This window comes from Fragaria vesca, linkage group LG5 (genome assembly GCF_000184155.1).
Source record: "Fragaria vesca subsp. vesca linkage group LG5, FraVesHawaii_1.0, whole genome shotgun sequence".
NCBI classification, from domain to species: Eukaryota; Viridiplantae; Streptophyta; class Magnoliopsida; order Rosales; family Rosaceae; genus Fragaria; species Fragaria vesca.
The window spans coordinates 13,086,020-13,110,057 of NC_020495.1; the positions used below are offsets into that span (position 1 = coordinate 13,086,020).

Here is a 24,038-nt window from a genome sequence, read left to right on the forward strand (position 1 = left end):
TTCTCTCTCTCTCTCTCTCTCTCTCTCTCTCTCTCTCTCTCTCTCTCCCTCTATCTCTCATCTTCAACCTCTGTCTTCCTTCTTATTTTTAATTCAATCTGGAAATCAAGTAAGAATCGATTATATTTTGAAATTGTTTATGGGTAATAGTTATTTTATTGATTGATTCAGGATTTGATCTGTTAAGAATTGAACAATTTCATGGTTGGGTCTTCATGTTCTTCAAAACGTTATTTTTCAATTACTGATTCTAAGACTGCATCTCTTGAAGGTGTATGTCTATCAGTGAGGCGTAGAATTTTTGATAGCTAGTTCTTAAACCTGTGGATATCTTCCTGTGGATATCTTTGCTGCTCGACATATCCATGGCCTCAGCTCAAATCTTAGAGGTGATCTCTCTCCCTCTCTTTTTCCTTCAATTATATGAAAATCAGAGGTTTCAATTATATATATATTTTGTCATCGCAGGTTCTGACGGAGTCGATAAGGGCGGTTAGTTTCAGCTTCTTTACAGACGAAGAGGCGTCAAAACAGAGTGTCATCAAGATTACTAAACCGGACTTGGTTGACGAATTAGGAACACCGGTGCAAGGTGGCCTTTATGATCCTGCAATGGGTCCTCTCGACGACAGAAGCCACACATGGTAATGTCTACTTTTTGTTTCACTCTTATCATATTGTTTTGTTAATTCGAATATAATTTTTTTTTGTTATGAGCAGGTGTTATATTTTAGTTAAATTTAGCTAACAAAATACATCTATCAACTCAACAATGTTGCTTCAACAATAGCTATTTGTGTGATATACTTTGTTTTATGTAATCATATGTGGACGACAGAGGAGAGAAAAATATAGCTTTAACTATACACATGCGCGGATTCATGTGTAGGTGAGTCTAGGCAAGTGCCTAGACTGGGGTTTTAGTTTTCGCTGGATTTATTTTGCAGAGATGATATTTATTGGTTATTCAACTTTTGAACGGTTAATATTACAATTTACATTGGCAAAAGTGTGTAAATAAGAGGGAATCCAGACACACACATACATACTAGTCCGGACGCAAGTTCCTCCGAGTGAATTGGTGCAGTGATATTTCTAAATTGGATAGCCAAAGTGAGTTTTTAGCTATTTTAGTTAAAATTGGACTTAAAAATGGCTAGTATTGCTAAAGTTGCTCCAAAGCTAGCCATTTTAGCTAAAGTTAAATTGAACTTAGCTATAGCTAGTCTGTTGGATTGCTTCAAAAATAGTTATATTCTAGAAATTGATTTTAGCTACTCTGTTGGAGATGCCCTAACAATACCTTTATGTTTGGAGAACATACCTTTGAAGTAGAATAATACATCTTTGGTAGGTGTTTGTTATAGTTCAAATGTTGATGTTTAAACTTAAAGTTCATTGAGTTTGTTATTTATCGTCTCTTTATTGTTTATGCAGTTGCAGAACATGTGGCCAGAACGCGTATAATTGCCAAGGTCATTTTGGTCATATTGACATTGTTTTGCCGGTCTATAATCCATTGTTGTTCAATCATCTTTACAAACTTCTACAAAGAACCTGCTTCAATTGTTGCTGTTTTCGAACAAGCCGAGAGCAGGTAAGTGAAGTTTGTGGTGAAGTAAAATTATTGCTTTTAAGGGTTAATTTTTGTCTTTGACCCTTCTCTCTATTTTCTTTTTGGGTAATTTAAGGTTCAAAAATGTGTTTCCCAATTGGAACTCGTGATGAGAGGTGATGTTGTTGCGGCAAAGAGATTAGACTCTGACTCGCCTAATCATCACTCATATCTCGAGGAGGGCGGGGAAGGAAATGATACTGAGAGAGACAGGCATTCGAAGCCGGAAAGATGGACGTCTCTTCAGTTCACAGAAGCCATGTCTATTTTGAATTGTTCTTTGGAGACACAACAAACGTGCAAGAATTGTGGACACAAGAATCCTAAAATCACTAAACCGACTTTTGGTTGGTTTGAGAGGGTATGATCTCTCATCCTTGGTATTTAACACGCTGCTGTCAGTATTTTACTATTTGCTCTCGTACTTTTGTGTTTGAATCTAGTTAGGCACCAAACCTGTTCGGGGCTTAATGCTTTTTCCGAATCCTCTTCTGTGAATTGTTTTGTCACTTTAAGCTAGTAAATCTTTGTTGACATGGTTTTTGAGCCTTTTGACTTGACTTGGAAGGTTTTTAGACACTAGCAGCCACTTACAGTTCAACTATTATCACACACTATTTTCTTGGCTCATTGGCCTCTGGCTCACTTGGCACAAATTGGGTGTGGTGTGAAGAAGTCATGGGTTCAAATCTTCATGTGAAGAAAAATAAGAAAGTAATGATCTAAAGTTAAAAAGGGAAAGAAAAACAAGATTCCAGTTATTTACAATTTTGCTATTATTCTTCAAACCTTTGACCTTGGTTTAAATCCTCTTAGAGGCATTTCATGCCTTTTGCTTTTTCCTCATTTACTTCTCTGTCATTTTATTCTGTTGGTCCTGTTATATTATTTTATTGTTCTTTTGTCCATTTTTTTAACCACATTTTATAGTACTATTTCTTACTTGTTTTTTTTTCCTATTTCCACATTTCTTCTCCGTGATTTCCTTTAGTTACAACAATTTCTATTTGTATTTCTTCCAAATTTAGTCTCAATTATTTTTTTTTGATCAAATGCACTAATGTGCTACAATACTGTGAGACCTCTCACTTTCTGAGAGACTAATGCCACTAGACCAAACGGTACTGAGCAGTCTCAAAATTCTTGAAAGTAATATTGATACAATTAATTTTTTTTCTTATAAACAAGCGTTAGATTAGCCCACCCCAAATTTACACCTTGGATCCGCCACCGCAACAGACTGCTCAGTATTCTGATGTTCTTAGTATATTGTCTGATAATAATTATTGGTTTGCTTTTAGTGTTGTATTTATAAGCTGGTGCTGCTAAAAAAATAATAAAGAAAAAGACGAGTCGTTAGTTGCACTTCACTTGATATGAAGACAGGAAGATATCTATTGTTTATGTATGTGTTATTTTAAATATTCAAACCCCATGATTAGTCTATCCAATAGTTTTGTTTGCATTGCTGGGTTCAACCTTGTAAGTATTGTATTTATAATTATATATTTCTTTTGTTGGTTGATGGTTGTAGAGTGGTGCTGAAAATGCTAGAAAAAATGTAATCAGAAGATGCAAACTGGTAGGACCTTTAACTGTTCAAGAAGAGGGTGAATCTTGTGGCGACGATGTTGATGCAGGCATATCTGATATATCTTGTGCATCCTCATTTGTGACTCAAGTCACTGCAACGAAGAAGAGTGAAGAACAAGAGAGCATAGTGCTGGATCAGTATTTTAAGCAGAAAGAAGCCTTATCAGGAGATCTTACACCAAAAAAGGTAGGCTCCTGGAAAGTATGGGCATGTTACTGTAATACGTGAGTGATATTAATGTTGAATTCAGTATATGCGTGTGGGAACCTTCAAATGTTCTTTTTCCTTGCAGGTAAAAGAATTAATGAGCCTTTTGTGGACAAAAGAGGCTCAACTCTGCTCTTATCTTAGTGATATCCAACACAATGGAGTGGAAAGAAAAGAAGGTCACTCTATGTTTTTCTTAGAGAGTGTTCTTGTACCACCTATCAAATTTCGTCCTCCGGCTCGTAGTGGTGATTCTGTATGTATATTTTTCTCCAAGGATCCTTCTCTCTCTCTCATCTTTATTATGTTCATATATTTGATTGTGGACCCTTGTATAAGGCCCTTTGTTAACGTGAATGTATCTGAATGACTTTGAGGTGGAGGAGTTGTCTTAACTGTTTTAAGGATTTCAGGTGTTTGGTAGGTTTGAGATTACATTGACGCACTTGGAGGGTGGAACCTTTGTAACTGTTAGATTAGGCTGCTGCTTGCTTAGTTGTATTCTTTTTGTGTTGGGTTTCAATTGACGCTTCTTTGATAAAATTGCCACATGTTAAGTTCCTACTAGGCTATCACTAGGCCGGGAATGCAAATAGTGTATCATTTCATGGGGTTTCATAATGTTTCAGTTTTAGAAATTTACATCTTTTGTTCATACCTAAAGAGGGTATGGAATAATTTTTTATTCCACCTTCTCTAATTCTATCCCTTGAGTCATGTTTCTCTTAGGTGATGGAGCATGCGCAAACTGTTTCATTAGGTGAGGTGGTTCGGGCAAATTCATACTTGAAAGACGCTCTTGATAAGAACAAAGTGTCGCAGATAATTCAGTGCTGGAAGCGACTTCAAGATTGTATTAATCTAATGTTTGATGGTGAGTGAATGTTTACTTCAAATAATTTTTCTCTACGGTTTATCCATGATAGATTATGATTGGGCTTTTAAATTTGCAATTCCAAATTTTCTTGAAAATAAACCCCGATTTGTCATAAACAGCTTAATAAAAGCCTAAAACGTGTCTGAGTGCCCTTAGAAGTGTTGGAAAATCAAAGCAATAGACAAAGCCGTCAAAAGTGAGAATCAGACCCTCTAGTTGCTTTGCCAATTCAAGTACCAGTCCAGGGATGTGTTGGGATGTCAGAGGTCGAACATGCAACACTTTACCATCTGAAATGTCAGTGCTTCTGAGGTTTTTTTGCCCATGTGCAAAGCACTCTCCAAATAAATGTGGACCGGTGCATAACCTATGCAGATCCATTCATTTTCTAAATTACGTGTTAAGTGTTGCATGCAAATAACTCAACTGAATCAGAAGCCAACTTTAATGCTTAACAGTCTCATTATAAACCTTCAATTTGTTTGATATGGTTGAAAGATTAACTGATCTCCAACGTGATTGATTTTCCCAGCCAATCTTTAAATTGTGGTATTGGTTCTTGAAAATGAAGTTCTGATTTTGACACTAATTATGTAAGGGTAAAGATAAAAGCTTATAAATGGGCATTCAAATTAATTTGGATAATAGCATATCCCTGGTAGATTTGTATTCTCCAAGGTTTCTTTTTATACTCAGAAATACAAATAATGCATGATTATTTTTATCTCCTGTATGTGTAGTTAAGCTGTTACTTTCTGTACTTGGTTTTAGGTCAAGGTGGCATTCGTCAGATGCTGGAAAAGAAGGCAGGCATGTTTCGCCAGAAACTGATGGGAAAGAGGGTTAATTTTGCTTGCCGGTCTGTTATATCCCCAGATCCCTATTTAGCTGTTAATGAGATTGGAATTCCACCAATCTTTGCATTGACATTAACATATCCTGAGGTATGGTTGACTATTGGGCTTGGTGGCTTCAAATTAGCATCAATATTAGCAGTTTCTTTATTTTTCATCACTTAAATGATATCGAAAATTGTAAACTTTTTTCGTTTATTTCCTAATTTGTTTCCTTCTGTTGCTACATCAAGTTTTAGATTTCTCAATCTCCATTTCCCTCCCTTGCTCTTACCTTCTCGGATTTTCTTCCATTTATGATTGGAATTACTAAAATTTTTATCTAATAGCCCCCACTTGTTCCCTTCATCATCCAACAATAAACTCTATGCTTAATCCTTTCCCCGACTTCCTTTCATTTCTTCAGCCATATCTTTCTGCCCGAAGGTTGTATGTTTTGTTTACATATTTTAAAACTGTCTCTGACGACAAATGCATGGTGAAACAAACACGTATAGTATCTTGAATAATCCATTCTTTTTCATCCATTTGAAGGGTGAGCCGTGTGTGTGGGTTTGATAAGCATATCTATTTCCTGTTTTATATGATTCTATTTTTATTCTTTGTATATCATAATGCAGAGAGTTACTCCGTGGAATGTTTTCAAGTTGAGAAATGCTATTGTCAATGGTTCTGAAATCCATCCTGGAGCTACACACTATATTGATAAAACATCTATCAAGTTGCCGCAAAAGTGGAGGGAGCGCGTTTTATTGTCAAGAAAGTTACCTTCTTCGAAAGGGGCAGGGACACAACATGGGAAGGGATCTGACTACGAAAACAAAATTGTACTTCGTCACTTGCAAGATGGGGACATTGTTCTTGTTAATCGCCAGGTATGACACGATCGACTCTGTGTATAATTTCTTATTCATATTTTGCAAAGGCAGTATTCTATTTAACCATACTAGTGGATAATTGGTCTTGTCAAAGTTATTGTCCTAATTACCATGCTATTGGATATTTGAGCTAGGAAGTTTGCTTTGAACTACTTGAATGGAAGTCGTACATTTGTTGGTTGATTTATTTGATGTTTGATATTAAAGTTGGCAAAGAGTTGATTTAAAAATCATTTATATATTGGAATGTTTGGTTCATTTTTAGTGATTGAGTGCCCAGTAAGTGTTGTTCTATATGGGGTTTTCTTAATTTATATATATATATTATTATTATTATGTATGTGTACCTACCTATCTATGTATATGTATGTATGTGGGGCCCTTCTATTGAGGGATCCATTTTCACGGCTATACTGAGGGATTGCTAATTTGACAAACTTTTTGATCACATATCACAATATTTACAACTGAAAAGATGAACGGTTCAGGTTTGGAAAAAAAGTGTTGAATTCTTTGACTTAAACTCAACCATCCAAGCTGATTAAAAAACTAATCTAATGGTTGTGTGTGTGTGTCTTAAACTCAACCATCCAAGCTCATTAAAAACCCAACTCAATGGCTGTTTCTTATCCCTCAAATTGACAAAAAAGGAATCACCCCTTAGTGGAAGGCCCTCATCTGTGTGTGTGTGTGTCAGTCACTAGTATGATGTGGAATGTTTTCTCAACTTTTACTGTTAACAGCTTATTTAATTAAAAGTTTATTCTTTAAAAAGAAATTGTTTAATGTGAATTCCGGATTGTTGTAGTTGGACTTGTCATTCATTATGTGTTTTAATTCCACAGCTTACACTTCACAAACCCTGGATATGTGCTTGACTTGTTATTCTGGCAAATAGTCTAAAATAGCTTGAATGTTCTGTCTCAGTGCTAATTTGTTATAATGGCTTCGGTGCTAATTTGCTGTTTTCAAATATTTGATATGATGTGAATTTTGGATTATCAAGGGTTCAGTGCTAATCGGTGTGATGTTTTCATTTCGCAGCCTACACTTCACAAACCCAGTATAATGGCTCATATAGTTCGTGTGTTGAAGGGGGAGAAAACATTACGCATGCACTATGCAAATTGCAGGTTCAGTTTCACGTCCATGCAGATAAATTCTAATATATGTTCAATCGATGATCAATTGAAATTTAAGTGTAGAATTTCAATTTGCAAGCACATGGTGGTTATTATCTCTTGTGATTGCAGTACATACAATGCAGATTTTGATGGTGATGAAATGAATGTTCATTTTCCGCAAGATGAAATTTCTCGCGCTGAAGCTTACAATTTGGTGAACGCAAATAATCAATACGTAAAACCCACTAGTGGTTTTCCCATTCGAGCCTTAATTCAGGTTCGTGGTGATTATTGGACTAGTTTATTACTAGGATATTCTGCAACTGCTGCTTCTAACTACATATTTGGAAAATTTCAGGACCATATCATAAGTTCTCTGTTCCTTTCAAAAACGGACACATTCTTCGACTTGGATGAAATTAATCAGCTTCTGTATAGTTCTTCTGTTTCAGCATGTGGTTCAGAAACTTTCTCTGGCAAGCCAGGTCAAAAGGTTCTAATGTCCAACTCTGAAGATGCAATGCAGCTCCCCCTTCCTGCAATTTGGAAACCAGTGCGTAAGTGGCCTGGCAAGCAGGTTAGTATGAGCTGGCCTAGCAAAATTCTCTTTGCAGTGCATGCTTGCAACTAACTATCTGCACAACTTTCTGATCGTTTGAAAGCATAGCCGTGTCCCAAAAAAAATGTTTGTGGGCTTTTATACATGTACTTGATCTTGTCCTGTTCGCGTACTCCGTTGATTCCTTACACATCAGTGCTCAACTGCAATTATATTTAAATCTAATTGTGGAGAATGATCAAGTAACTAAAATAATTTCACCTCCTAATTCTCCACCATTAGATTTAACTAAAGGAATTAATCAAGTGGACGAACAGGACTGATTTTTGATCTCTCCCCTTTTTTCAATTTTGTTTTTATGGTTGGTGAATATTGGTTTTATCAATTTTATGGTTTTTATCAATATGGTGATAATATTGTAATTGAATGGTTTATATATAATCACAAGTGTTTTTCATCTCTCTAGATCATCACTACCTTGCTAAATCGAATTACAAGTGGTTCTCCCCCACTTACTTTTGAAAAGGAAGCAAAACTTCCATCTGGGTTTTTCAACTGTAAGACTCCTGTAGAAGAAGAGAGATCTGCTAAAGGTCACCGTGCAAAAGAGAAGCAGTCAAGAATAAAAGAAGCCGGTAAAGATGATTCAAGGGAAATAGAGGAGCCAGATGAGAGCAAGTTGTTAATCTACAAAAACAATTTGGTGCGTGGAGTGATTGACAAAAACCAGTTTGGTGATTATGGTTTGGTCCATAATGTGCACGAACTCTATGGTTCGGAAGCTGCAGGAAAATTGCTTTCTGCTTTTAGTCGTTTATACACTGTTTATTTACAGGTTAGTTAGTTCGGTATTGAAACTGTTATACTCGAGTTTATATCCTGTTTAGCCTTTTTTCAGTATTGTATGTGAACTTGCGTTTCAGATGCACGGGTTCACATGTGGAGTTGACGATCTTTTGCTATTACAAAGCAAAGACAAAAAAATGAAGGAACAACTTGAAAGTTGTGAAGAGCTTGGTGAAAAAGTTATCCGTGAGTTTATTGGGGTCAGACAGAATGAAAGAAAAGGTATTGGTCTTTGAAGCTGTTTTGATCTTCCAAATAGCTGGCTAAAATATTTATGTTCTTGTTTTACTCTGGAAAGCTATTTATACTTGTAAAATTGCATCAAATTGTGATCTAAATTGCAGGTGCATTGATATTGCAATCGGATATTGAAGAATTTTTGCGCAACAATGGAGAATCTGTGTCGGAAATGTTGGACAGGAAAATGACAAGTGAACTTAATAAGAAAATCTCCAATTCTGATGTCTTCAAACAATTGTTTCAGAAAGGTTTATCAAAACCATCTTTTAAGAATTGTATGTATCTTATGACAAGCTCTGGGGCTAAAGGTGGTGTGGTAAGTTTTTGGTGTTTCCATCCTAGTTCTTTCTTATGAGTATTCTGCATCATGACTTTATATATTGCATAGGGGGTATATAGGATGTGTTTCCCCGCAAATGTTTATATAGTATTTCTCAAATGTGAAAACAATAAACATAGATTTTTTCTTCACAAAAAAAAAAAGCAATGCAAGATTCCTATGATAGGTCATGTATGAGGCCTATCGATATAGAATGCAATTAGACTGTAATATTTTTATTTTTATTATTATTAATTTGTTTGTTTGTGATTCTCTTTCGGCTTTTGAGCAAAGGTGGATTGGCGTTAAACCAAAGGGGTATTTTATCCTTGGTATTGATATGTGAGCTGAGAGTTATATATCGTATTTAATTTTTTAAATAGTATTGAAGCAAAGATTTCTTCGGTTTTATAGGCAAATCTCCAACAAATTGCTGCATACTTGGGTCAGCAAGAGCTAGAAGGCAAGCGAGTCCCTCAAATGGTTTCTGGAAAAACTTTACCATGCTTCCCTCCATGGGATTGGTCACCTCGAGCTGGAGGTTTTATTATTGATCGCTTTCTTACCGGTCTTCATCCTCAGGAGTATTATTTTCACTGCATGGCTGGCCGTGAAGGGTAATTTTCCTTCTCAACCCTTTCTGACGTAGAAAACCCATTCTGCTGTTGAGTTCGTGTGATAAATTTGCCCACTTCTGTTTGTAACTTTCTTCCGCCGTATTCCTATTCTCTGTTGTGTTTATTTCATTGCAAATGAAGTTGCATTACTCATAGAAAGATGTAACCTTTTGATGATGTCAAAGTGTTAGATTTATAAAAGGGCGATAGATTCTTTTCCCCCACCCCCTCCCCCCTCCCCGGGTTCGTATGAAACTAAATTCAGTAAACTTGAGAAGAAAGAAGCCTGTAGAGCATGTTTGGTCTCCTTTTGCCCTTTTAGGGAATTTCAGTAGTATTTCCTATCCAGATTAAAACTTTCAAATATTGTTTCGTCATAGGATCACTATGACTTTTGTGCTGGTGTTTGCATGCTTTGTGCACCCCTTTTATTCATAAAGGTTGGACACTGTTTTCGTTTTTGTTTTTTGTTTTTTTGGTAGTGACCAGAAGTACATAAGTTGATGACCATTTTCTTTTCTTTAGCTGGTGAATTATTCTTCGTTATTGTCAATTGGTTTGTCTTATCTAATTGCGATCTTATTCTGCGTAGGCTGGTTGATACAGCTGTTAAAACTTCTCGTAGTGGATACTTGCAAAGATGCCTAATCAAGAATCTCGAATGCCTTAAGGTTTCTTATGACTATACTGTTCGTGATGCTGATGGTTCGATTATTCAATTCCGATACGGGGAGGATGGTATTGATGTCCATTTGACAAGTTTTATTCAAAAATTTGAAAAACTGGCGAATGTTAGTACTTTAATCTGTATCCCAATCCTTGCAGCCATTTTCAAGTTATTCATTTGTTATGTTTTGTTCTTTTTGTCAGAATAAAGAAATGTTTGACAAGAGATTTGGTCGTGAAATTGATAAGTTCAATCCCTATATTGATGAGTTGCCTCCCGCTCTCAAAAGAAAAGCAGAGATGTCAGGTCCTGATTTGTCTTTGAAGGAAAAGAATGCCAACTTGAAGTTAATGGAGCACAAATTTCTCAGCAGTCTTGCGCAACCAGGAGAACCAGTTGGTATTCTTGCTGCTCAGTCTGTTGGAGAACCATCAACACAAATGACGTAATTTTTCTTTCTATTTCTGTTCCTTTGCCCTATCATTTAAAGATGTGCATGAGAAGTCCTAGTGTCTGTTAATCTCCACACCGGTGTGTTCTTGGCGAGCAGAGAAGTGTGTACTCTGTTTTGCTGCATTTTCCTTACTATAGTGGTGGTGGCTGCTGTGTATGGAAGTTAATACAAGCTGGCTACTCAAAAAGGGGTGTTGTGAGTTGTTAGAAATTATAAAGGCCAAAATTCTGTGCATTTGTTTGCTTTGGAAGTTTTTTTTTATTGGTATTTTTGATGGAGGAAAACACATGACTATATAACCTATGAGTTGGTTGGAAGAAATTTTCGATCAAGTAGAAATCTTTGCCTGCAACTCAGTAGCACTGAATGTCATTGCTGTATGATTAGATTTTGGTCTTTTGTTTTTGCATCATCTTTTTTGTTTGTCTTTTTGGATGTGGATTGCTACTGAATGTACTTTGTATTAATACAGTGCAAGTAAAAGTATATCTGTAAATGATATGTGATACGTGAGTATTATTGATTTGGTTTATTCTGCAGATCAAGAGCCATACATCAATTTCAATTATTTGTTTTGGTCATTTTCTCTGTTTAGGTGATACTGTGTTTGATTATTTGCATCTAGTATCAGTTTGCTTAGGATGACTGCTGTTTTTTTTTTTTTTTTTGGCAGTCTGAATACCTTCCATAACGCTGGGCGAAGTGAAATGAATGTGACTCTTGGCATTCCACGGCTCCAAGAGATCTTGATGACTGCTTCAAATGATATCAAGACTCCAGTTATGACATGTCCATTGAGAATGGGGAAAGCGTGAGTTCTTTTAATTTGTTGTTGTGCACTACATCCACTTCTCTTTTTACAAGTCTCATGGAACGTTTAAGGGGGTTTTATGTCCAACTGTTGGATATTGTGGAATTATCCCCAACCTTTTTTCTTGGTACGTTGCAGTACGTTCTGTACTGTTCTCTATCTCAGTTTGATATCTGTGATCTATTTGCTTTTTGCAGGGAAGATGCTAAAAGTCTAGCTGGTAGGTTGAAGAGGATCACCGTGGCCGACATAATAGAGAGCATGAAAGTAAATATTAAACCATTTACACATCAGGACCATCAGACCTGCCGTGTTTATGAGCTTGAGATGACTTTTTTTATACCGGAACATCTTTCGAAATTTTCAGAAGATTGGGAGGAACTCCTAAAGGTCAAATTTGTCAGGGCTTTGGAGGATGCCATACAAAATCATCTTGTTTTGCTTTCTAAAATTAGTGGTATAAAAGATATAAAGGCTGATTCACTGCCGAAGGCATCAAATGAGACAGACGAAGATATTTCTTTTAACATATCCCAGCATGAGGGAGAAGGTGGTGACGATGACAATGTAGATGACAGTGGTGAAGGAGTTGAGGATTTTGGGTTGGATGCACAAAAACAAAAGCGACAGGGTACAGATGAGATGGAGTATGATGATGACTGGGAGGATGAATTTAATGAAGGTCGTCAATCTGATGAATTTGAAAACGAAATTGATAATGGGGAGCTTGATGTTGAGATTGATAAGGATGGTGTGACAGGGATCTCAGATGCTAATGATAAAATGCAAGAAAGTTGTTCAACTGGAGGTATATCTAAGCCACACTCGAAGGGAAAAAAGACCAAATCAAGAGATAAAATAAAAAAGAAGACCAGTGCAAAGCTAGTAAGAAAGGAGTATGACAGGGCAACTTTTGTGTCAGCCAAGGGCTTCCACTTTGAGATCCATTTTAAATTTACCAATGAACCTCATATTCTTTTGGATCAGGTATGTAACCTTTCTCCTAATAACTTCCTCAATTTCTAGCAGGCTTGCACGCATTAATACCTGCATCCTGGCCCACTAAATGGTGTTTCCCAGCTTGACAGCTTAAAAGTTTGTCCTACTCTCCAGCCTCTATCAAGTCCAGTAATTAACTAATTATAGAAGAATGATAACAGCACATAAAGAAAATTAGAAGTTTTCAATTCATGTGTAACTTCTCCTCTTGTTGATATTTATCTTGTTTGCAATATTGTGTGCAGATTGCTCAGAAGACAGCCCGAAATGTTTATGTCAAAAGCTCTGGCAATATTTTGGATTGTCAAGATATTGATATTTATGGTAATGAAGATCAAGTTTTCTGCTGCTGGAATGATCCCAGAAATAAATTATCGGGTGAAAAGAATCCCTCAGAAGAAGAAAAGAAGATGCGAGCCTTGCAGACAGCAGGCGTGGATTTTGCTACTCTATGGAAACTGCAAGATGATCTTGATGTCAACTATATATATTCCAACAACATTCATGCCATGCTGAACACTTACGGAGTAGAAGCCGCCAGAGAAACTATCATCAAAGAAATAAGTAACGTTTTCAAGGTGTATGGGATATCTGTCAATATTAGACACCTGTTACTGATAGCTGACTACATGACTCGTAGTGGTAGTTATCGTCCTATGAACAGATTTGGGGGAATAGCGGAGTCTACATCTCCGATGAATAAAATGTCATTTGAGACGGCTTCCAAGTTCATTCAGGAAGCGGCATATCATGGGGAGAAGGATGACTTGGAAACCCCATCTGCTAGGATCTGTCTTGGGCTGCCGGTGAAAGTGGGTACTGGATGTTTTGATTTGATGCACAAGATGGAGATTTAGCCAAAGCTGTCTCTTGTATTTGCAATAACCTCGGAGGATTTACTCAGAATTTGATTCCAATATATTTTGCTATATGCCTTGCTTTAGGGTTGCTTGACAATTCACGATTTCATTACTTATTTCTACGTTTATTTTTATTTTTTTGTTATATATGAGGCCGAAGTCGCAGAGTAAAACCAGCTATGTCATCAAGGAGAGCTTCAGTGACAACTTTCAGAGCCTCCTTGAAATAACAAATGTTATTAGCATCGAGTACATTTACAATATCCATATTGCCAGTTGCTCAAAACACTGTTTATTTACTGTAGCAGTGGGTCACAGACCTCATTTATTCCAATCAGCCCAAAACTGTTTTGGGTCCAAAACAGATGCCGACTAATTTAGATGCTCCAAATCAAAGTCAAACCTGAAATCCTTCCCTTCCTCGTCTTGACTCGACCTCATCCGAAACACAGAAGAAAGCCATCGTGTTCTCCATCGTCATGTGTTGGTCTGAGATGCTGCTAAGTATCCTGGCTGTCAGCATGTGGCAACGGACCTTGCTTCCACGAAAGCCTTACGCTTTTTTACATCCAACCTGCAGTGAGTATACGAGATAGACGAAGCCCCCTTTTCATCGTCTCTTCCTTCCTGTGCTTTCTCTCTGATGAGCTCTCAACCCGGCTCTTTCCTCGCTATGCCCCGGTAGGAACTGAGGGAATCACGTTTCAGCTCGCAGGAAAATTTTCGATCCTAGTTCCACATTGTTTCAATCAGCTTCCTTTAGTATGAGTCTGTTTCCAGTATGGGGATTTCTATTTCACCTTCAAAGATCCATTCTTCAAACCGATTTGATACATATAAGGAGGTTCTATTGAATTTCAGTGGGGGATTCCAATGCATGCATCTTTTGGGTAGTGAAAATGAATTTGGGTTCTCCATTGTTTGTAAGATATGATTAGTTTCCTTCATATTTTGCAGAATTTGGCCGCTAATTTGAGTTTTATGCATGTGCTCAGCTTCAACAGGGCAAGATTCGAGTCCTTGCTCAGTTTATATATTCCATGTAGTCATTGGACAAACTACAAAGAATGCACCGTTAGTCTCTCTTTTTATCTCTGTTATTGGAATTTGTTTTTCTGTCGGCTAACTTCAATGCCATGAAATTTTCAGACAGATGAGGATTCTACAGTTTTGACTCATGCAAAGCAGTAAATGGACTACCAACTGCTAATGCCTAAAGGTATGTTCAGCTTAGGGGAAAAAAAAAAAAAAAAAAAAAATAACTTTTTATTGCATTAGAACATTAGAGTTGTGAGTTGTGACGTGCCTGTTCATTGCAAAATGGTAAAATGGTTATAGACGTCCTTGGGTAAACAGAGGATTTTCTTTGGGAGAATAACATACAAGGAACCAACCAAATTTCTAAACACAAAAAACTCTTTTCCATAATTTGTTATACAAATTAGGACACCGACCCAAGCCCAAAACCAAGTTATAATAGGTCTAATTTTACTAATAAATTACCATAATACCCTCTCGTCCTTATATCTCCACTCTCTCTCCCTTCATCATCTTTTTTTCTAGATCTGCTAATCTATTCTCCAGATCTGCTCGTCTCTCTCTCTCTCTCTCTCTCTCTCTCTCTCTCTCTCTCTCTCTCTCTCTCTCTCTCTCTGTGCTCGACTCCAACTCTAGATCAGAGCTCCTAGGAGCAAAGCTTGAAGAACATACAACAATTGGCCAGAGACTTTGTCGGAGGCCGCGGTTTGATCTAGTAGCAGTTATGGTATGTAGAGGATGAGCAGGTTTGGAAGATGAAATCAAGGATAAAGGAATCGAAAGACTCCAAGGCCAACGCCATCGTCCCATTGCAGAAGCTCCAAACTCACTGCCTGGTTTGGATTGGCACAATCCATTTATAGAGGAAAAGATTTTGACGCCGCTGCTACTGCCTCGGCGAGGTGATCAGAGAAGGCCATGAGGGATGCGACAATGTTGATGGAGATCGGAGCTTGTATATGTGTTTGTCCATTTGCTGCTACTGTTGAGATTGGAAGGATAATTGGCTGCTACTGTGGTCCATTGAAAGTTGGAACGGTAAGTTGGAACGGTAAGTTGCTTCTGTTGCTATGAGATGTGCTGGAAGGGATTGTGATTTGGGACGAAATCTGGAGATAGGATTGTGCCTAGTAAAAGTTTTGTGCTTTGTGACCTCACCCTTCAAATCGTAATGATCGGATGACTAAGAGTCCTGCTACTATGCTCCCTTACATCTGCTACTGTGTGCTACTGTACACAGTAGCAGTGATATAAATGAGGTTGATTGGTTTGGGTTTGTGTTGATTAGTAGGTGATTTCATATATGAATGAGGTTTGTTTTGAGGACATGAATAAGATTTGTTGATCTGAATGAGGTTTGTTTATCAGGTTAAACCATTGCTTGTTGCGGTAGATGTAGTTTTAAAGTTCATTAGTAGTGATTACAATAGCAGCAGCGCTATCATCAGAGTGAGCAGTAACAGCGCGCTAGCATCAAAGTCGACAGTAGCAGTGCACTAGCATCAGAGTCGACAGTAGCAGTTTTGTTTGATTCCGGAGAATTGCCTAAAAAAAATTACAATAGCACCTTTTTATCGGGGGTGCTACTGTGCTAGTCGTTAACAGTAGCAGTTGATATGTAGTGAAGGGTATTCTGGTAAAATTATAGTGACAGATGGCATGTGGATATTAGTTTGTCCTAATTTGTTAATATTTGTCCTTCAATGTATAAGATATTATGTAAAGGATGTATTTGTAAACTAAAATTTAGTCAGTAACTAATATGTAATTTACTAATTTTCTTTCCAGCGGGAACAATTTCCAGAAAAAGTGAGGAATTATTTACAGCTGAATTGTGACTAGGTGTATAGTTTGAGTTTTGTCATATGCATCGATGAGGTAGGGATTTAAACCTTCTTGGCTATGTTTCCAATCCTTTTTGGATTCAATGGTACCAACGATAAGAGTGGGTTTCATGTACCATGCTCAAATTCTAGAAGATGCATAATACCTTCCAATTTGAGAAGTTCCAATACGTTCTCTATAACACAAATTCACCTCTTAATTAAAACATAAAACATAAGTAGTATGAGATCATCCATGTTAAGATGAACCTTGAAACTGATGTGAAAGCAACGATAAGAAAGAAGCAAGTGTTTATGGTTTAATTGTTCATCTCTTGGTTTCCTCTTTTATGTTCATCGATCTCTGAGATTTGTTGTTCAGTTTTGCATAATACGGTGGGAGAGATAATGGAGCTGAGGAGGTTTTTTGTGTGTGTGTGTGTTGATTTACATTCAACAGCATATACTGAAAAATGTGGCTTTAAATCCCAATTCGTTTTTTTTAAAAGAAGTTCGTTTTTTTTTTTTAAACCAATCTGACCAGTCGTTCATTGGATTACAATGGTGCAGGGAGACTAATTAGGACTTGGGTGCTACACAATATAGTACAGAATATATGATTCACCACTTGCTGGAGTCTTTAAAGAAAACTGAAAGGCTACAACTATTGCATAAGCGTGATCAACCAGAAGAGAAGCAGAGAGAAGAGAAGAGAACATGTGAATTAGACGCAGTTCAAGTGGAAGTGAAAAAGGTGGAACACCAACGACAAGTCCTCTTCGCAGCACAAAAGAAAAGATAACAGACCAACCAGACAGGTTCAAGTGGAAGTGGAACAAGAAGCGATCATTGCCTGACTTTTATTTGTTTGTTATTCTTTGCCAATGTTTTCCTATGTAATATAATGAATGGATATAACACACTATCTTTCCTTTTCATATGTGTTCATGATACTCGGAGTTAAACAAATGCTTCATTATAAGAGTTACAAACAAGGGATGATATAACACATACTTTTACTTCTGCCATTTGGATTACCCTAAAATAGAGTGAATCAAACCAACGATAGCAGAAGATATTCTTAGATATTCCTAGCCAGCAGCAAGGCGCGGGTGATTGACTGGACCGAGTATGATATTATGCTAAATATCTTATGCACTATGCTGTAGAAATTGATAGCATTCCAAACTATTCGAAGCAACTATCTCTATATCTACACTATATCATCATCATCAATATCCCACTCCATCGTCGCTAACCTAATCAACCGCACCTACACCAGACGCAGGCACAAAGTCTAGTTTTTTAACTAAATATCAGTAACCCTATTCCTTTCCCGATGAACATGCTTAACAGGGGCTGTAACAAACTGTGGCAACATAGTTCTACAATTAAGCACAATAGTTCCAAGGGGATGGAGCTTAACATCAACACTCTGTAGGAGATTGGCAAGGACAGAAGAATCAGATTCCACCTAAGCTGAAAATTTTCTTGTGGACCTTTGTCTCAAGTAAAATCCTTACTAAAGTTCATAGATTTCATAGAAGGCTTACCGAGAATCCTTCTTGTCGGACTTGTGCTAACTTTCAAAATGCAACAATTTTTTCTTACTGGTGCAGCGCAGCAGTGGTCTCAAAAGGCTCTTACAAAGGAAATGCAGGAGAATCAGCAAGACATATTTTATGCCTATGGATGGGGCAGGACAGTAGTTCAGTTCATTCCGGACAATTCTTCACGTTCATATGAGGCTATAGAGAGGATGCACCTCTTGCTAGTTAGTTAGAGCAACAGAAACAACGGATTTTGAGTCAGGTTCCAACTCTATGACTGAGATCAGAGGTAATTCTGGTCGTGGAACAAATCTCTAAAGGCAGCCTCCAAAATCTGACAAGTAATGATAGAAGATCTGATTCCACACACAGCCGAGACTACTACTGCCATCCGGATTCAATTTCACATTTCCAACAAGATAAATCTCTAAAACTCTCATAAACAATTGGTGGAAAAGATAACTACCTTCAAAATTTGAGTGAAGCCGGTTTCTAAGCCTTAAGGACTGAGTGTCAACAACAATTTGAGGCCAACAGCAACTGTTTGACAACTTGGGACAATCCAATGCAAGAAGTCCAAGAACACTCAATACGTGCCAGCCAAATTAAATTTACCTCACACTTTCATCCAGAGTCTGGTTGAAAACTAAATTGTCGTGTTCCCGAAGGCAATGTCAGCATTCCAAGACACGTATGTTTTTATGGATAATTGAAGCGCGCATCTTGAAAATTCACATTTCAAATCTTAAATAATAGTGGGCTGCAGATATTTGAGACAATTATATGCCGAGTTCCCAAGCCTATAAAGAAACATGCAATCTTTCTCTTCTCTATATCCATTGTTCTTCTGGTCACTTATCTCTTTGTACATGAATTCAACATAACTTATTTCAAGCACGTTAAAATTATATATCCTCATCTTAATCCATTTTATCCAATGCCGCTGACCATATACCATTCTTTCAAACATGTATCAACCCAGACCTTCGAGAAACAAAGGAAGGCTACTTGAATCTTTTGCAAAAATTTCTTTTCGACCCATTTGGAACTGCAGTTCTAGTACTGAATGCCTCATTTTCAATTTTGCATTGTAAACGCTGCTTTCTCCTTATACGTTGCTGCTAGAGCAGAAGAGTATGTACTGACTTGTTAGATTGCATTCAACCAGCAATTCCCCCAAAGCCTAAACCATACAACATACCAGTTTTAGAAACTTTCCACATATAAGACTTGTTTTTGCCCTTAGAAAATGAAGGTAACCACCATTCTTAGTAGGAGAAATTGACGACTGTTATCATTTTGCCCATCCTGCAGAACCAAGGATAAACCATTCAGTCCTATGCACTTTGATAATGAAATATAATTTCTCATACCATAAATCTAACAGATATGGTATAACATGTCAAAACTCAAAACGCTCCTAGGTTCAAGAATACTCGGAGCTTCAACTTATCAAAACACTGCTATATGCACTGTGCCCAATTTTCATGAATGACATGTTAAAGGAATCAATAACAACTGTTATCATCGTTTGTCAAAATCATAAACTGGAGAAATATTAAATTGATAACAAGTGTGCTATGAATCAGCTACATGTATGTCGCACAGTTGAATAAACTAGCATCAAATTGGATTACATCAAAAACACATATTCTTGCATGATTCGTACTCTGTATTCAACAAGGAAGTCAGATGTTACTGTTGATAAACTTTGGTTTATTAGAGCTTGTCCGATACTGTTTTGACATCTAATCCTAGAGACTACCTAGTGTGTCCTATAAGTGAGCAGTTGAGGGCTCACGCAGAGGTATATCTCCATGAAATTTATGTTAAACTCAACACCATCATGGATGAAGGTAACATTTATCCGTCTAAAGTCTAATTTGATAGAAGCAACTTAAAACAACTTATCAAGAAGAAGCTACATTTATTTTTGACTAGTAGTCAGATAAGAGATATTATTTCAATCAACTGAAAACTGCAAAACTTATCAAAATATTGTCACAATCAAATGACAGAGAATAAAATGAATGTATCTTACCTTAAGAGGCAGAAGTAGTACGCATAATTCTTTCTGGAAGGAAAGTAAGAACAATATCAGTAGAGCATCAGTTCAGAAATGGTTGTCAACAAACCCCTTATCAGAATGAGATAAACATAGTTTGGTAAGCCACATGATGAAGAATAGTAGAAGCAATAGATGAGAGTAAATAGAGGGAAAAGGGCTCAAAATGGCCATGATAAAATAAATCATATTTGCAGAAAGAACTGGAATGGGAGGAGTAACCATGTATGTGCAGATGGCAAGTGATCAGGGCTTCCATATGCTTTGTGTATTTGGAACTTCTGCGAGCCTGAAATTCCCTGAAGTGCACTCAAACCTTCCAAAGGTACCTGGACAAAATAGCAAAAAATTGCTCAACAGAAGATACTTCCTGATGCACCTATGCATATTTTTGGTAGTATAACATGATGCAGTGTAATGAGAACGCAACAGCACATGTATTTTGAATCAAGACACTAAAGCATATGCATATGTTAAGCAGAACTAAGAACCTAAGAAACAATTCCACTTAGAACCCCCATATATTCTCCAAGGCATGAATTTTCCGCTGGAGAGAAATGCACTCGCAAGTCAAGACGGTACTAAAGTGAACATAGAAAGAACAAGAATGCAGACCCATACCTTTGAGGTGCCAATAACAAACTGCAATAGACGAGCTTTATCCTCCTTACTAAGAACTAAGAGCTTGGACAACTTCCCAGAACCACTGTATCACGGGCAATCCAGGGCGCTGTAGCCAGAATATTCAGTATTTGCCCTCATGTCATCCACTGAAACACATGGAAACAGAAATTGTTATGAGAAATGCACATCCTGACATATAGAAGGCTAAAAATTAGGAAAATAGCTCAGACAACAAACTCACAGTCAATATCTGGAAGCCCACTCATCAATAGTTCCAGTTCCTTGTCATTGAAAATGGATATTAGTTCCCTAGGAATTAATTCAGGAAATCCTTCCAAAAAGGCATTTATCTGAGGACAAATAGCATTTGTTAATCGATGCTCTGCAACTAAGTCAACATATTGGTGCTTATTTTCTTCTGTAACTTTAATGTTTTGACCTCCAGGAATCAGTTCATAGTCAGTAACCTGCATTATGCTCAAAAATCAATACAGAGAAATTTAGTTGGGACAAAAAAATAAAAAATCAGTTTAAGAGGAAGGGAAATCACATTATTTCTGTTCTTTCATATAATATCAGTTTCTCCTCATCTGCATCGATGCTAAAAGTAAGGTCTAGAACATCACTTGTATCATTCTGCACATCACAGACAAATAGTGTCTGTGTTAACCACTGGCAGATCCAAGTTAAACGCATTCTGCATACCTCCAGCATCCACTTGAGGTTTTTAAAGTAATCAGGATCAATGGCCTCAATATCATGATAAGTCACCTTAGCCCCCAAAATGTGCTTGTAGAAGGATTGAGTAAAATGGACATCCAGTAATTGACCATCAAAAAGTGCTTTCCCAACCTGTAAAAGTAAAGAAGAGAGTGAACTTCTAGCAAATCAAATGACCTCAGTGCCAGCAAACATCCTGAAAAATTCTTGTACTCACCACTCGCCCAACAAACTTGAAATATGAAAGATGTTCTGTTTGGTAAACAGAGTTGGGGTTGGGTTGAAAAGTTGATTCATTGCCCACTGTTGTAAATAGAAGTGCCCCCTTATCAAAGATAACCCAGAATCACTACTCTTCTTATTTTTGTAACTCATGCGCATCCAAGGGCCCATATCCTCCTTTATGACAGTATCTGAAGCATTAAGCTTAATATCACTATTATCATGAGCCATATTCACATCAACCAGATCAGGACCAACTGAATTAGGAATAGTAGAGGAATAGTAGAATTCAAATTACTCTAAATATTCATTCAATTCTTACTCAAATTTTGGATTTAAGGATTACACCAAACCAAAGAAGAATTCAAATTACCAAATTCAAATCTAAAATTGGAATAATTAGTCCAATATGTAAGGTACTGTAAACTGGCCTGGTGTGTCCAACTGAAACATGACAGAATTACAAAAAGGATGGATGTACAAAGTAGAAGGTCCTTACGCAGATATCATTCCTTATATTGAGGCATTTTACCCGGAGGACATACGATTATTAGAGTCCAGTGTAAATTCCAATAAGCAGCATAGAGCACGACGATACCTGAACTTTACAGGCATGAATATGTAATCCGTTTGAAACGATTCCCATTTTCCTTGACCACGAACATGTGGAAGAGTATCTTGCCATCACAATTAAACCGATCTTTTCTACATGCCAGCCATGCTCTCGGAGGAAAGAATATCGGATAAGTAAAGCCAATGCTTTTCCTCGGTTTGATTCCGGCCTATTCTCCAATTACATATCAATTAGATAAAAAGGAAATTACAAAGTGAAAAATAAATCGACAGAACTTATGATCATAACAGAAGTCATATGCCAAGACTGTAGAATGAGTAGCATGGATTCATCGATATAACAACTTGAATTTAAGAACATATTTAGACCAACACTGGATGTACAATTGGACACTGGCAAAGGCTGAAAGCCTAAAGTCACTACTTTTGGATTTACCATTGCACATTGGCCAAGGCACTAAAGTCCTAAGGGTCTGCATGTGATGGCTGCCCAGATAAGGGTTAGATGAAGCTTGGTTAATCAGGCCAAGGTTGAACATCAGGACCTAGCCCAGAGCCTTTGTTAAAGATGGTTTTGCCGCGCCGGAACTGAAAATGTCCCCGGTCCAATTCATGATTTTTATCCCAACCCAGTCACCTATATTCTATAAATGAAAAGACCAATTATCTACAGCCACTCCGTTTCGCACCAGTTGATGAGAAAAGACTTTATATAGAAAAAATTCATAAAACTGAAGTCTCACTTGTATACAGGAGTAAAGATGTTATACAGCTTAACTTTTCCCCTTTTATATGTAGAAACAGATATGACAAGGTTTCGACAACTACTAGTAGAGGCACTAGAGTTCCTCCAAAATGTGATAAGGGAGGGCCAGCGGGTTTCAAAGTAAGGCAGGCATGTATGCTGGTTTTATAGATCAAAATATACCATTTCGGACAACAATATCCAAGCTATTGCATGCACTTAACTGAACCAAAGGGAAAGACATTTAAAGACAAGGAGACAAGCAAAAGCTGTCACAAAAATAATACCAAAAGGAGTGATCTTGCAAGAAATCTTGGCATGATGTGAACAGATTATCAAATACATCTACACTAATGAGTATTATGTGAATGGAGAAGACAAGAATGCTAACTTAATTCCTAGATCAATTTGCAACTATGGATGACTCAAGAATAAGTAGAAAACCAGAAACCTTAGGAGCTCATACCTTGGCCTAAATCTTGATTTTGACTCCATAATATATCAGAACTTAAAAGGAATACCAGAGTATATTAATAATAACTCGTTCAAGTCATTTAGCTTTAGAGTTGCAGAAATGCATTCACTATTTCGATTCTTATTTGATTCTCATCCTTTTGCAATTCCTCTAATTCAAGAACCTAATTCTTCTAACAGACTCACAACCACTACAGAAACAAAAGCAAATAACCCAACACTGCTACACGTACAAATACCACGAAATTTGGTGCAACAAACAGAGGTAATTACATTACTCACAGGCTTATAATCTAACTATCCACGCCCAGAATGGTAATCAGTATGTACAACATACACAGAAGAACATATATAAATGGGTAACTCAGTTATTGAATTGGAAGATGAACGATCAGATTCAAGGTCTAAACTTTAACAGGGGATTCAGTGAAATGAGAAGCACCTGAAAACTACATATGACTGCTAACAAATTTCTGATATTCACGAAATTTGCCTTAATCTGAAACTGAAACTACATTTGCATTCCAGCAGCTCAATATCATCAACTCCTCTCTCTAAAACCATCTGCAATTTTCTCATTCATTCACATAAAACAGCAGCCCATTACTTGGAAACCATCAACATAATAGCAACATGCAGATCATCTCAACTCCTCTCTATTTTGCATAAGAAGATCAATATAA

At 37.1% G+C, this 24,038-nt stretch overlaps 1 protein-coding gene across 1 annotated transcript; it reads left to right on the plus strand.

The window, feature by feature from the left end:
- Window positions 1-369: 369 nt before the first annotated feature.
- LOC101298316 (DNA-directed RNA polymerase I subunit RPA1-like) lies at window positions 370-13,636 on the plus strand. The gene is made up of 20 exons (XM_004299692.1): window positions 370-644; window positions 1,438-1,597; window positions 1,692-1,976; window positions 3,150-3,395; window positions 3,502-3,672; window positions 4,146-4,290; window positions 5,065-5,237; window positions 5,768-6,022; window positions 7,070-7,158; window positions 7,279-7,426; window positions 7,508-7,726; window positions 8,175-8,543; window positions 8,632-8,776; window positions 8,899-9,110; window positions 9,528-9,730; window positions 10,323-10,521; window positions 10,601-10,842; window positions 11,525-11,662; window positions 11,860-12,649; window positions 12,907-13,636. Exons 1-20 carry the CDS (start codon window positions 424-426, stop codon window positions 13,516-13,518), a joined length of 5,022 nt encoding a protein of 1,673 aa, XP_004299740.1. The 5' UTR covers window positions 370-423; the 3' UTR covers window positions 13,519-13,636.
- The last annotated feature ends 10,402 nt before the right edge of the window (window positions 13,637-24,038 follow it).

Coding starts and splice junctions, on each gene's coding strand:
- LOC101298316 (XM_004299692.1), top strand. CDS start 424: ATGAAAATCAGAGGTTTCAATTATATATATATTTTGTCATCGCAGGTT. Junction 8,544..8,631: donor TATACACTGTTTATTTACAG/GTTAGTTAGTTC, acceptor CTTGCGTTTCAG/ATGCACGGGTTCACATGTGG. Junction 8,777..8,898: donor CAGACAGAATGAAAGAAAAG/GTATTGGTCTTT, acceptor TCTAAATTGCAG/GTGCATTGATATTGCAATCG.